At 38.1% G+C, this 15,864-nt stretch overlaps 1 protein-coding gene across 1 annotated transcript in view; it reads right to left on the bottom strand.

Annotated features, from left to right (window-relative positions):
• LOC120630234 (proline-rich protein 36) overlaps positions 1 to 15,115 on the bottom strand; it is a 60,766-nt gene extending 45,651 nt beyond the window's left edge. The window contains exon 1 of the mRNA XM_039899382.1: positions 14,941 to 15,115. Within this exon, the coding sequence (XP_039755316.1) occupies positions 14,941 to 15,013 (73 nt within the window). The 5' untranslated portion in view covers positions 15,014 to 15,115. The remainder of the gene's footprint in view (positions 1 to 14,940) is intronic.
• Positions 15,116 to 15,864: the final 749 nt, after the last annotated feature.

Below are 15,864 nucleotides of genomic sequence, written 5' to 3'. Positions count from 1 at the left end.
TAAGAACAACAACCAATTAAAATAAAACTAGCCGTTCTCCACAACATGCGTGTATAAATGCAGCCAATAGATGGGACGGACTTACGTTCTTGGATATTTTGTTACAAAAAAAAAACACTATCATCATGAGAATATTATAATTCAAATAAATTAGAATCTGAAAATATTAGAACCAGGAATGTCGGGAAACGTAGACATTGGGGCGGTAGCCTTTTGATTTATAATAATAAAGATTAATCATCATCCTAAGTCTCTCATAGTACGGAAGAATGTCACTGCCCTCTGGAGACGTCTGTTGCTTTGGCATCCGTTTGAATGTGCCAGTTTCAGCGGTATATAATATACACCCATTTCTTAAAGCAAATAAAGTATTCACGTAGTAAAGTAGTAGGTACTTCTTATACAGAAAAGTGTTTTACTCGCAAAGAAAAAGATTATAGTGTACATATTTATCATCGTAGGATAAGGTTTTATATGGACTTAATGCTGACATTTAGACGTGCGAGTTAAACACTTTTCTGGATATAAAGTACCTACTACTTACTCCGTGAATACTTCATTTGCTTTAAGAAATGGGTATGACATCGTAGTCCATCGGCCTAGTCTCGCCTCCTTATAACTCAGTAAGCCAAGAATTAATAAGTCATGTTCACCGTGACCACCTCACACCTAACACCACCACCATCACGAATAGACGGCATTTACCAGAAACTATGTTGGGAATATACCAGTTTAATTTAGTGTTTTTTTTGGGTTAAGTACATAGTATAACTAAGATATCTTGGACGTTCACAATTATTGGACATAGAAATAAATATTATTATAATCCTAATCCATCTTCCTACTAAAATTAAAAATGAGAATGTTTGTAAAGGTAGGATGGATGGTAGGGTGGATGGTTGGTTGGTTGGTTGGATGGATGGTAGGATGGATGGATGGTTGGTTGGTTGGATCGATGGATGGATGGATGGATGGATGGATGGATGGATGGAGAGATGTGTGCATGCATGCATGCATGGATGGATGGATGGATGGAAGGAAGGATGGATGGGTGGATGGATGGATGGATGGATGGATGGATGGATGGATGGATGTTTGTTAGTTAGTCTTTTACGCAAAAACTACTGAAACAATTTGACTGAATTTTGGAACGGAGATAGATAGATTATACCCTGGATTATCCCGGGATAATGTACGGTTCCCGCTGGATTGAACCAAAAAAACCGCGTACGAAGCCGCGGGCAACAGCTGGTATTATATAAATCTTGGACATCTACAACCGCATTTAAATCAATCCATTGCCTTGCCAGGTGGAGGATTTTAGGCTTTTTTATTAAATTCGAGTGCCAAGTTCTGTGTGGAGCAGAACATGACCATTAGACATAGATTTCCTGTTTATGTTCTTTCTTCGCAAACGGACACTATTTTTATAATATTATGCTAACAAACAGTGGTTAGCATATTATAAAAATTATAAAAATAGTGGTGAGGAAGTCCTTTTTGACTGCAGTCTATGCATATCGCCTCTATCTTAGAGACTACATTTGTATTTTCTAGTAGTGGCTATGGTACGCTGCAAATAAAGGCCTTCCTTTTTAATCATACAAATTGGAAGTCATCTTAACGACTCCATTATTTCCATCAATGTCGGATAATATTTTGTTTACGAAGATTTATTATGTTCCGGCCTAACTAACACCTGTCGCTTTACGAGTTGTGTTCAGAAAGAAAGGTATAAAACAAGATAGTACATCGTAAAGCAACGCAACTCAACGAGGTCAAGGTGGATAGAATGAGGACGACTTTACTAATTACACTTCTACGTTGAAAACAATTAGGTATGTATAGTTGGAGAAAAAAATAGCTTATATCTCTGAATAACTAAAAATAATTCTTGCTACAAGATCTAAAAAGATATAAAAACCAGCGCAGGCGCCAGCTTAGAGGATATAATATTATGGTAAAGAAAATAATTTACGGTAGTGGAAGAGCTTTTTGTGACAACTCGTCTGGGGAAATACTACCGTAATGCTTATTTTTGCCGACATAAAGTAAGCAAGTGGCAAAAACCTACGTGTAGGCAATCCTTAATAATTGTCAGAAGGTGGTGGAAAAGGCTATTATTAGTTCAAATTTAACTACCGGTTTTAAGTTTTAACTGAGTGGCATAATCTGTAACCAATTTTATAAAGATTTAATTTAATATATATATATATATATATATATACCTACCGGCAAGCCATTAGGTTAGCGTATCAGCACTAAATATCCGCACATACACATACGCCTAAATATAATTATATTTTAAATAATATATATATATATATATATTATTTATAATATATATATATATATATATATATTATAAATAATATATATATATATCATCATCATCATCATCACATCAACCGATAGACGTCCACTGCTGGACATAGGTCTTTTGTAGGGAGTTCCAAGTTCCACGATTCTGAGCCGCTTGGATCCAACGGCTACCTGCGACGCGCTTAATGTCGTCTGTCCACCTCGTTGGGGGTCGACCAACGCTGCGCTTACCAGTACGGGGCTGCCATTCCAGCACCTTGGGACCCCAACGTCCATCCTTTCTCCGAACTATGTGCCCGGCCCATTGCCACTTAAGCTTCGCGACTCGTTGAGCTATGTCGGTAACTTTGGTTCTTCTACGAATCTCCACATTTCTGATTCGATCGCGTAGAGATACTCCGAGCATAGCTCTCTCCATCGCCCGCTGAGTGACTCTAAGCCTTCTTATGAGGCCCATAGTTAACGACCATGTTTCAGAGCCATAGGTCATCACTGGCAACACGCACTGTTCGAAGACTTTCGTCTTCAGGCACTGAGGGATTTCTGACGAAAAGATGGCACGGAGTTTCCCGAACGCTGCCCATCCGAGTTGGATTCGGCGGTTCACCTCCTTCTCGAAATTGGACCTACCTAACTGGATCGTGTGTCCTAGGTATACGTATTCGTCAACAATTTCGAGTGCAGTGTTCTCAACGATTACTGGTTGAAGCGGAACATGAGCATTAGACATAATCTTCGTCTTGCTCATGTTCATTCGTAGGCCAACCTGATGAGAAGCTCTGCTGAGGCCATCGAGCATCGTATTTAGGTCTCCCAGAGTCTCTGCCATTATGACTACATCGTCGGCAAACCGAAGTTGAGTGATGTACTCGCCGTTAATGTTGATGCCAAGTCCGTTCCATTCCAGAAGCTTAAAGACCTCCTCCAACGCAGCGGTAAATAGTTTCGGGGAGATAACATCTCCCTGTCGCACGCCTCGCTGCAATTGGATTGGTCTCGTAGTCTGATCCTGTATACGAACTGACATAGTGGCGTTTTTGTACAAACACTGCAACACTTGGATATACCGGTAGTCAATTCGGCATCTCTGCAGTGACCTAAACACAGCCCAAGTTTCCACCGAATCAAAGGCTTTTTCATAGTCCACAAACGCTAAGCAAAGTGGCCGGTTATACTCTTCAGTCTTCTGTATAACCTGCCGCAGCGTATGAATGTGGTCTATGGTACTAAAGCCCTTACGGAAACCGGCTTGTTCGGGAGGCTGGAAGTCATCAAACCTACGAGCGAGACGATTCGTAATGACTCTCGAAAACAGCTTGTAGATATGACTCAGCAGCGAGATGGGTCTGTAATTCTTCAACAAGGTATTATCACCTTTTTTGAAGAACAGAACCACCACACTCCTGTGCCATGCCTCTGGCGTTGTGCCTTGGTGAATAACGGAATCAAACAATCGCTGAAGGACTTTCAGTATCGGTTTTCCACCTGCCTTCAGGAGTTCTGCCGTTATTCCGTCATCACCCGGCGCCTTGCCATTTTTAAGCTGCTTGAGAGCCACACTAATCTCGTATAGGCTGACGTCTGGGATATCTTCGGTATAATGTCGAGTTAATTTGGCTCTAGGATCCTTAGCCAAATCTTCAACAGGCGTCTGTACTGTGGTGTACAACTGTCCATAAAAGTTCTCAACCTCACCCAAGATCTCAGGTTTGGAAGAGACAAGACTACCATTATTGGTCTTCAGTCGCATCAACTGGCTCTGACCGATAGACAGATCTCTAGCGAACACTTTAGAGCCTCTGTTTTGCTCGATGGCATTTTTAATACGCTCTGTATTGAAGTGCCGCATATCACGAGTCTGTGATTTAGAGATCTGCCTATTAATCCGCCGGTAAGCGGACGCGTCTGCTATAGACTGTAGTCTCATCTCTTGCCTCTCCGTCATAAGCTTGAGTGTATTGGTTGAGAACCTATTGGCCTTGTTTCTACGGTGGGCCTTGTAGAATTTGGACCCGACTGTTTGGACAGTTTCCACCAGCCTGTTGTTCAAATCGTCCACAGTGTCGCAATCTGCTAGGCAACCGAACCGGTTCTGTAGTTCTAGTTGAAAGCTCTCGGGGTTTTGAATATGGGCACGAGTAGGCCGGAGTGTAGACTTCACCAGTCTGACTGTTTCAAGTTGAACGTTTATACTCAATGTGCCTCTTACCATACGGTGATCACTTCCGGTTTTAACCCTGTTGATCACAGAGACATCATTGAATACATGCCGTTTGGTCGACATGATGAAGTCGATCTCGTTTCTCGTGGAACCATCGGGGCTTATCCAGGTCCATTTCCTGTGTGGCCGCTTCTTGAAGAAGGAGTTCATCATATAAAGGCCCTCCTTCTCCATGAAGTCAGCCAACATTTGACCCCTGTGGTTCCGTTGCCCATACCCAAATTGCCCCACCCTCAACTCTGAACCAGTTCGCTCGCCAAGCTATATATATATATATATATATATATATAATATATATATATATATATATATATATTATTTAAAATATAATTATATTTAGGTGTATGTGTATGTGCGGATATTTAGTGCTGATACGCTAACCTAATGGCTTGCCGGTAGGTCATAAATTAATTCTCTGTAAAAGTATGCAGTTTGATTGAGCCAAGACATTACATTGTAAGACAGTACCTATGAGTATTTCAATTATATTATCACTTGCGGTTAACCACAACTTTGTCCGAGTACAACATATTATATATGAATTCATCCCTTATGAACTTCATCTCAAATTCTCTCAAAAGGGGGTTAACCCTTAGGAGTAAATATGACTAAAAAATTATAAAGACGATTCCTCAGAAATTGGGCTATCAATATATAGGGTTTATTTGCGATTATATGGCAACTTGTAAGCATTTTTGAATACTTATATCATTTACCTTACGTACAAATGTAGGTATATTTCCGCAAATACAATAAAGGCCGCTTTGATGAATAATTTAATTAACGTCCTAAACAATACATTGTATGCATATAAAATCGACTGTTTTATGCTATTTAGAAAACCTATCGGTACACCTGTTCTTTGATTAAGATCTAAGTACGTCTAGATAGTATTAGGTATTATTCATTTTTAGGGTGGTAACTAGCCACTGACGAAGCTTCCAGCGCCCCCAGACCAGACCAGAGGAAACTCTGGAACTTATAAATTTCCATTTCAATTTCAATTTCTCAAAAAGACCGTTGTTGTCGTGGCTAGTGATATTTTTTTTTTAATTAAAATTAATGTTAGGAGACATTTATAGATTTTATTTAAGATTTGGAAACAGTTTTTATCTTAGCAGTGGGATTTTAGCAGGATGCTACTACATGTTATTTTACTTCTTCTAAGTAGGTACGCCTTATTAATCATAGCAAAGGAATGTGAACAAAAACATAGTTAAAATTCAACAAGTGGTTTACATATGAATTACACAACAACAGACAGTCAGTGCCAAAATTCTATTTGTGACAAACCGAGACGGGTATATTTAACTGCCACCCATAAACTGCTCAACACTGTCTTGAACACCGGAGAATCACAACAATATAAACAACAACTTTGTTTGACGTCTTAAAACGATTTTAATTGATCGCAAGTTTAAATGCATATAACTTCATTTTGTTTGAACCTTTATCTATTTTGAAACCCATTATTTAATGGAAGCATTGGAATAGCATAAGAATTTAAACTTCTGTGAGCCCAAAATATTTTAATCGAAATTTTCCTGCTTTTCTCTGTGCGTCACATAAAAAATAGTAAACAGAAACTATTTTATAGGGTATGAGAAGAGAATAAGGGTATATATAAGTATATATAGACTGAGATGAGATTTCCCAGCTTGGGGCTACGTGAAACAAGCAAATCCGTAAGAAACATTTAGTTAGTTGCGTCCAGTAACGCACATAAGGTAAACCAGCATCTGTAATTTATTGTTTTGGTTCGGAACTTGAACGTTTGTTCACAGCCGTGCCATTCAGATGGTCTCAAAAGCACTGATCACTGCGTTCTTGCCTCCGGCAGGACATGTTACGGGCAATGCCCCTCTTATGTGTATGCCTCCCGATGGAACAGAGTTGGGACACTAACCCTGATATGTCTGGATATGCAAGAAACAAGAAGAAGTGATTACTATGTCAAAAGAAGTTACACGTCAGTGCAGAGGACAAATCACCTAAATGTTTCTAGAGATTTTAAATTAAAAACGTCACCAGATGAATCACATACAAAAACAATTTTTAAAATACTGCCTACAGACAAAGTCATTGTACCGACGCGACGGCGTTTTCAATCTCGTCGTAAATTTAAAGAAGGGGATAGTTGGTTATCGTATTTCTAAAACATCAGCGATTTAATTACACAATGTATATGTACCCCAGCTTCATTTCTGCGAATAATAATGAGTTTGTTTGCGATTCCTCAAAACAAACATTCCGTTCTTATGTACAACAGAATTACCTACAAGCCATACGCCAACGCCCGTTGCATAAATAGATTCATTTTCTTGGATGGAAATTCACTACTTTTAATACATAGGGCCGTCATCAAAAGCGTGAAAATCACCGCAGTCACGGCCTATTTATGATCTGACAAAACATGATGTCAATGAAGAAACATGTTATTGCGTTAAACAGTGGCTTCTGTTGTATTACGAGTATTTCATTCCGTAAACGAGAAGGGAAAACATTCTCGTTTCTGGTAACAGATAACTGTCAGGATAGGGTAGTAAAGTTCCACGTTAAACCAAACAAATGCTGACGAAAGCGCAAAACAACTGTTTGCATAAAAACACGGGAATTTTGTATGAGGATAAAAACAGGTACTACTGTAAAAGGTATTGTATAATCTAACTGTAGTCTATTTTGTAGGCATCGAACCTAAATGCCATTAATATGATATAAGGCAAGGATAAGGGTTGATTCGACTGTGCTTATACGGATAAGGCTTATTACGTTGTAAGTATCTCGGGCAATCGTCCTCATCCTATAGATGTGCTACAGTGGATTTGAAGTTTAAACCCTTTGATCATTTCTTTCTTTCATTTCTTCAGCTACGCTTTGGGGCTAGATGGCGATGCGTGTATTGTCGTAGTATATTTATTTATTCATTTCGGGTTGACCCGGGAAACGTAATAAAGAACTACTTATCCGCAGTAGAATATAAACAACTAAACGTTGTTTTCCGTTTATCTCCAACAGTTCCGTTGACTAACCTAATGATAATATTACTACTTGTTTTGCTTCTAATAAGCACACCCTTGCACAGAATTACTGGGTGAAGCCATTAGTCTATCTTCAACCCAACAGATTTATATCAAGCACATACAGTATGTTATATTGATTATGTCATGTTTTTAAATGGCAAATTCCGCGTAAAAATTGTATTCAGTATCACCTGCATAATACGCGCGAAAACAAATAAACCAAAACAGTATAACAACATTTAATAATGTAGAGAGGAAAAGAGAAAAATAATAATCGAAGCCAAATTGATAAAAGATCGGCTACAAAAATAGAGCAACTAATAAAAAGCAGCATTGAAGTGGTGTGACACGGAACGATCAGGTCATTATCGGCTCCAACAGCGCCTGACATTGAGATCATCGTGCATCGCCACCTGCCACAACATTGCTTCACGCCGTCATAACAACCTGACTAGTGTGCGTATATCGCGAGGCAACTGAACACTGATATCTATATATCGCGTCACATAACTTGACTTTTTTAATAATTTTCCCCAATAACGGAACTTCTGATTACTTGACCTATATCGTCACACGGCGCCCAGCTATATACCACGCCCCACGTGTAAAGGCTTAATCTAATATTGTGGTATTTATATTATGATATAAAAAAAAAAAATTAAAGTTGGAAAAGAGCAAATTTCACGCTGGTTTCTTCTCGGTAGAATTTGTCTTCCGAACCGGTAGTAGAGTCACTTAAACATACAGACTTCACATTTCAGTAATGCTTTTAGAGTAAGCCTAATTGAAAATTAAAATTTCAAATTAGATTTTTTTTCAATTTGAATTAACTCCCGATATGTGAACCGGTGTTTGGGCTTTGGCTTACCACTGACTTTTCGGAGTAATGTGCGTTTTAATTTCAGCAATTTATATTTCACTTGCTTTAATCGGTGTAGGAAAACATTGTGAAGAAACCTGCACGCCTGAGTTCTCCGTAATGTTCTCGACGGCGTGTGAAGTCTACCAATCCGCACTTGGCTAGCTTGGTAGATTACGGCCTAAACCCTTCTCAGTAAAGTCAGTAAAGTTACTATTAAGGATGGCTGATGGTTCACCGTAAGCCATAAACAGCGAGACCAAGCATTTAGGTTACAAGGCCTTGGATTGGCTCCTAAATGCGTAACGCAAAAGTTTTATAATTGTGACGAATGATAAGTTCGAATGCGTTTAAAAACAAGCTGGCTCGTAAATAAAAGTTATTAGACTAACCCAATGACAAATGACCAGACAAATGTCTGGATTAGTATTAAAATAACTATTATATTATGAAAATATTCTGTGGTCGACAAACTCGATCAAGGTCCTTTTAGGTAAGTTTAGACCTTCATTGACGCAGCAGAGAATAAACGTCACGTAGGCCATTTAGTAAATAAAAAATAAAAGATGTTTTTTTAATCATTCAACAGTTGATTATGGATAAATTGCAAATGTAAATCGGATAAAGATTTCAGCGGGGAAAGACAAGCGAAACGAAAAAAGAAAATTAACGGCAGTCTTTTTACATAATCTTTTCGTTGGCCCCAGTTTAGTGGAGATTTCCATACTCCACCGTTTTATGTCGTTTGTACAACCTGCGTTTCGTGATGCTGGAGTGCACGGGCGTGACAGAACAACGCGAGATCTACCTGGGATCACCAGCCACTATCCCAGAAGTCCTCAGCAACCTGGGCGGCATGCTGGGATTCTGGAACGAGCTTGGATGGCTGGAGTAGCGAGCAACATTGGGAAATTTCACGTACAACAAGCGAAGCGCTTACGTGCGGAAACTGCCCAGAAGAAGAAGAAGAACCTGCGTTTCATTTAACTTGCCCACCTGTTAGCCAACTCGCCCTACCAATACTGCCCTTTATAATCCAAAATCACGACGTAGTTTAGGACGTTCAACAATCCTTTGAGCTATGTTACTACTTCGGATTTTTATTCTGTATCTTTGTCATTATTCAAATTTCATTTATTGCAAGTAGGCTGAGAGTCAGTAAGTCTGTTTGTTTGTAGTGACTCTATTTATTTGATAACCGAGCATAACTCGGTTTATCGCCGTATCAAATTCTATGGCGACCACGTTTCAGAGCCTTATTATGAGTATCCCGAATGAAACTTGAATGGCGCAATGTGTTCCACCAATCAATACCGTTAAAATAGAATTTAATAACATCTCTTTGAAGTCGATTTATAAAGTAACACACTGCCCACTAAGATACGAATATTATAACAGAATGGTCATACATAACTCAAACCAGCATGCGAGAGGTGAATCGCGCACGGCGCACGCCCTAATTATGCAAGAGACAAGTATGCGATGCGGGGAAATGCACGGCATTTGTTTACGATCCTTCGGTTACATAAGGCGTTCAAGTCTGGAACGTCCTGCCCTCTATTTATATTCACTTTCATCCCATGCCTTGGAAACCGTTGCGTACATTCCTCACCAACAATGAGGCACTGCTGACCTATAGAAATTAAGACACTATAAACCGTTACTAATTGTATAGGTACGAACTATTGGATGGAAGCAGGCGTTACTTTGCGGAATTCCTCTGTATCATGAAAATGAAGCTTAATTTGTTATACTCCGCGATAAGCAGGAGACTCTGTATGGTGAACTTTATAAGTTCTTCTATATTTGTACACCACACAAAACATCTTCAGTAATGTTCTCTCAACGCTTTTTTAGCTTCGACACCGGAGCAACGACTCGAGATGTTGACTTCACAATGAATAAATTGTTAAGAACAAGGAGTATAAAGATTAAAAGAAATAATAAATTACACCATACAGAATGTGCTGAATTTCGTGGAATAAAATTAAGCTTTATTTTCATAGTTTCGAACTTTTTATTACATGATTTTTCCCCAGGTTGGAAACCATTTTTCTCGTTATACTACAGGCGCAAAATATGTTATTCTCAAATGATTATACGTTTGACAATTACAGCTAACGAGTTTCAAAGTTGTACTTTAACAAAGCTGATTTAGATTTGAGGGAAAACGAAACCAAAGTTCTATGCTGTTTTTTATTTAATGTCAATCAATAAATGTATTCACAGAGTTTGGCACAGATAAATAACATTCAAAAACTTCTTTAGTTATCGAAATTATAATGAGACGTTCTCGCTTATGCCACCGAATGAAAAAATCACACAAACTATGGTAGGAAATCCATCTTCGGAAAAAAAGCTACAGTTGCATAATTTCTATATGCCTTTTTCCCGTCTTGATTGGCATAACAATAACAATACTTACTCGAGTGACTAAGGGCGGTCTAAAGATAATTTTCCTGCTGAACTAAGCCGTTAGCCGGATTGGACGCCCGTCAAATTAACATTTTATTGTACCTACTTTTCACGGTTTGCAGCGCGTTCCCGTTAAAAGATTACCGTAATGCAATTAAAAATAGCTTAAGTAGGTGTTTAAATTTCACTATGTGGTGCCTGCACATTTAATCGCATAATTATACCACATGCTAATATAGTTAACGCTAATTTAATTTATGCTAAGCTAAAATTTTGTCAAAATCGGTTTTTGTGTTAAGCCAAACTTTGGTGTAAGTAGGTACATAGGCCGTCATCATCACATCAACCTATTACCGGCCCACTGCAGGGCACGGGTCTACTACCACAATGAGAAGGGGTTAAGGCCTTAGCCGAAAACGCTGGCCGATTGCGGGTTGGTGGACTCCACGCAACATAGAGAACTTTATGGAGAACTCTCAGGCGTGCAGGTTTCCTCGCGATGTTTTCCTTCACCGTTGAATCCAGTGATATTTAAATTTTTTAAAACACACATAACTCAGAAAAGTAAGAGGTGCGTGCTGGGATTCGAACTCAGCCTCCCGAAAGTGAAGCCGAAGTCCTACCCAGTGGGCTACCACCGCTTTTAGGTACATAGGTAAAAAAAGTTGATTTATGATATGCATAAGTATGGATAAATGTTTAAACGCATTGAGTGATGAAGTTATAAACATGTTGGCGCTTAAGTTTTCCTTAAAACGTTTAGTATGTCAAGGTAAGCTTTACTTTTAAATAAACAGCTGTTGAAAATTAGACAAAATGGCTGGCTCTTTATAAAGACATAATAATATAGTATTGTTATCACATTTACATCATCTATATTATGTCATCAATAGCCTTAACAGTCCACTGCTGGGCTAAAGGCCTCTCCCAACGGAAGGATATCATTTATCATATAGGTACTATCCGACTATCGATTTACATGTATAACAACAAAATAAAAGCTTGTATAATAACTCCACAATTTTTGCCACAAAGGTCAGTTCGGCTGCCGATGATCTTAATAACATCCGAAACTGTTAAATTTAAATAGCACAAATGTCCAAAGGGTTAAAAAATAATATAATTATAGGAATCTGTTAAAATTTGAAATTATGGAATACCATTAAAATACGCCTACAATTGTGAACAATCTCCGGTCGGATGTGATAAAAGAAAATTTAATTAAAAGACGTTGCCCGTTATGCTCAGTTGCCTTCAACTATTTAGATAATCCTATTTAACTCAATAAAAAATTGGAAGCAAGTATGAGCATACGGTAATGAAAATAAATATATAAACGGCGAAAAAAACTCCCAATCGTTTTCCTAGAACCTTAAAACATATCTAATGACTTCTTCTCTGAGATTATACCTGTGTCATATCCTGTGTCATCCACGAATTATGAATGTCCGACCGGCGGTGCCAAACTCTTTCGAGTGTTTTGGAGCAACGTGAACGGTAAACCAACTACGTTGCTGCAATGGACAGGCTGTATCAATTATAATAATTAGTTTATGATAATAATTAAAAACTGGGAGCGACGGATTAAAATACTTTCAGACTTTCTTACAGAAACCTAACTTAACAGATTTTGGCAAGACTTAGGATTCAAACCCAGGACCTTGTGAATTGAGCAAGCCTTACCATTAGACCAACCAGTAATTAACATAACGAATAATATAGTTTCAATTATCGTCAGCAAAATTTACTATTGTAGTTACTAACGGCTGATGGACTCACTTGAACTTTTGTCACTTGAACGACTGTTCGAACTCAGTGTGTGTCGTTCCTCATCGGGTTCGATAGTAGTCGGGCATCCCCCGACAAAAATGTTCGTTGAGACCAGTCGTTAATTTACACAACAATAACCGGGTAACAAAATATCTGAACTGTAAATAACTTTAATCCATACTAGACAACACTTTGCTGTACGCAATAACAAAAAAGAATGAGACAACACGTAAGAACAAAAAATATTAGGCATTAACTCTCGCAGCCTTTGCACTAGTTGAGAAAACAGCTGATTATCTTCAAACGGCTGAGCAGATATTCATCATAAATAGCTAAGAACTATCAAGATGAAACGCTACTTTGAATTAAATTACCACAGAGAACTCTATCTATCGGTAAGAGAGCTACCATGTTAGCGAAAAATAGAGAAAGCGGTCAAACTTATTTACCCTTCTTTTTGCGTTTAGGGTTAAAAAAAATGCCTATTTATTTATTTCAAGCGCATCAAAATGTAAAAACCACAACACGTAAAATTATCTATCGTAGTTTTAATTTCGAAAGTATAGAGACAGCCATACTTGTCTTCTTTTTCTCGTAACTATTTTAGGGACTTTTAAAGGAAACCTACAGGTCAGGTCCATTCTTACAGACTATATAAAACCTTAATACAATTATATCTAAAACTACAAGAATTTAAGAAATATATATGCAAGCTCATAAGTTTAATCAAAATAAAATAAAAAACAATAATATACCGTTTTCATAAAATTTATTTATGTTTAGTTCATACCTTAATGATTCTCTCAAACTGCCAGTTTGACTGGTTTATTTACTTCTCTAAATTTTGTCAAAATGTATATAGTAGAACTTACTAGAAGAGCGAGATAAAGAGAGAAAAAAAAATGTTGCAAGCTTTTTAGATGTTTTCATACACAGTTTAGTTGGTAAAATGAAATTCGGTGAAGGCTACTAAACGAATATTATCATTAACTACTAATGTGTTTAATGGTCATTAGTAAAGCAAGCAGATTTGTCAACGTCAGGCTTTTTGATTAATAATTTACCCTGTCTTCAAGATTTCTTAAAATACATACTGCTACAACTTTGTAAAGTAGAATTTTGACATAGTTACTTTCGTAGTATTCCATATATATTCATAATGAAAGTTGTACAGATAAACTCTTTTAAGACATTTTATATTACCGTTTAAAATCCACAGATTTTTTCTACACAATAAATATTCACCTTTTAAGCTAAGTTAGAAAATTAAGAAGAATACTGTAGCGATACTAATTACGTTGTTAAAAAAATAATTGTTACTACCGTTTTTTTTTCTCTTATTTAGCATACATACGAGATTTATCAAACTCGTATTTATATACATTTTGCTATCTAGTAAAGAAATAACAAAACCAGCAATCATAAAAAAATTAAAAGGTTCTAAAATAAATGCGCTTTTACACCCCCAATGAAAAAGAGGCGTATGTTTTTTTTTTAAACATAGGTAAATATTACTTCTAGGTAGGTTCTCAGTACTGTTTAACGGCAATAGGCCACACGCGAATGCTGCGAACTATTGAGCCGATTTTGATACGATTTTGGCATTCCACATGTATTATTTCCACTACCAGGAGTCGCAAGGAAACTTTGTTTGCACCTTGGTTTTTATCTGTGACCGAATGATTTCGCAATAGTAAATTGGTAAACTGTAACAGGTATCCCATGTAAACATCAGGTGCCACGTGGGCTTCCAGCGGCGTGAAAATACTTGTTAAACCAATGAACCACTGAATGACAGATTGACAGAATATAGGTCAAAATTTCCAGTGCTCGGAAAACTGATATCACGAAATGATAAAAACACAACAATTTCTAAGAATTAGAGCCCAATACAGCAACAGCACGTATTATATATACAGTCTCAAGCATTTGGAAAGTTTTTATGTGTGATAAAAGGAGCTCTTGAGAGTTAGGTCATCGTTAAACGATTTTATGTTATTGATGTATTACTTACTATAAATGTCTGACATTAGTGGATTGTTAACGTGCACCGGTGTACCTATGATAAGAATTGCTCGCTTTTATTTTATTATGTGACAACTGTCTATGCTCCTTCGTCATAAAAAAGTAACAACGAAGACCAGAGGCAATAACTTTCACCCTAACCTAGCTATCGATTTGATTATCAAACAACAGAGCAATTTTCACTGATAAGTGGTAAATCGACTTCTTAACGTCCACTAATATCGTACATTTACAGTAACGTATATTTTGTAAAGAAAAAAAATTATCGAAGATCATACGGTAACCACACATGATTATAGGTACCGTACCGTCGCAATGCCTGCAGCGCTTGGGCTCCGGGGCTGCGAGGTCGTCGCTGAGTTCGCGGTGTCGTACCGGCATGGCGGCGCATCCCGCGCCAGCGCCGCCACGACCCGTGTTAGAACGGGGCTCACGCGCTCGTCGACCGCGTCTGTAGCGGCTCGGCAGCCACTGAGCCTGATCAATCCGCCCGCCCCGGCCGATAGGCGGCGCCCATTTGCAAGTTATTTTGGGCGCCCGTGACTCACAGCTCGAACTGCAGTGCTCGCGATGAGCGGCGCCCGCGCATCACAGCCTTTACTATGCCACCCTGCCTTAACGACCGACTAGACTGCTGTTTCTACCGTAAAAATACCACCTTATTGGTATGACGTCGTTAGGAAGGAGTTCTAATTTGGATCAAAATCGTAATTAACCTATTTTTATGGATGAGGAAGCTATGCAGTAAATGTGTATCAAAAATTCGACTGTATATCACGTCTACTACGTGTAGGGCTCGACCTGGGTACGAACCCCAAATAGTCGGGCCTAAGTATGACAGAACGTCAGGCGATCGAAGCCTACGTACCTCAATGTTAACTATACCAGCATGTATGAAAAACAAAATGTCTCTCTGGCAGATAAACCTACCTTCTTAATGGAATGATGTTTGAAAGATTCGCAGGTTGGATGAAAATCGTAACCTGTTTATATTTAAGAGAAAATCCTACTATATATTTCGTTCATTGTAAGACATAAGTTGAACTGCAGTGTTTTTGACAAGATGCACAGTCTATTTAAACTATGCCACTCTGCTTCACAACCACCTTATTGGAATGACGTCGGTAGAAATTATTTCCAATTTGGATCAAAATCGTAACTAACCTATTTATATTTACGAGGAATCTTTGCAGTATATTTCCACTATTATTATTATTATTAAAACTCTTTAT

The sequence above is a fragment of the Pararge aegeria genome, chromosome 16 (assembly GCF_905163445.1).
Source record: "Pararge aegeria chromosome 16, ilParAegt1.1, whole genome shotgun sequence".
NCBI lineage: Eukaryota > Metazoa > Arthropoda > Insecta > Lepidoptera > Nymphalidae > Pararge > Pararge aegeria.
This window is presented reverse-complemented; position numbering and strand designations above follow the sequence as displayed.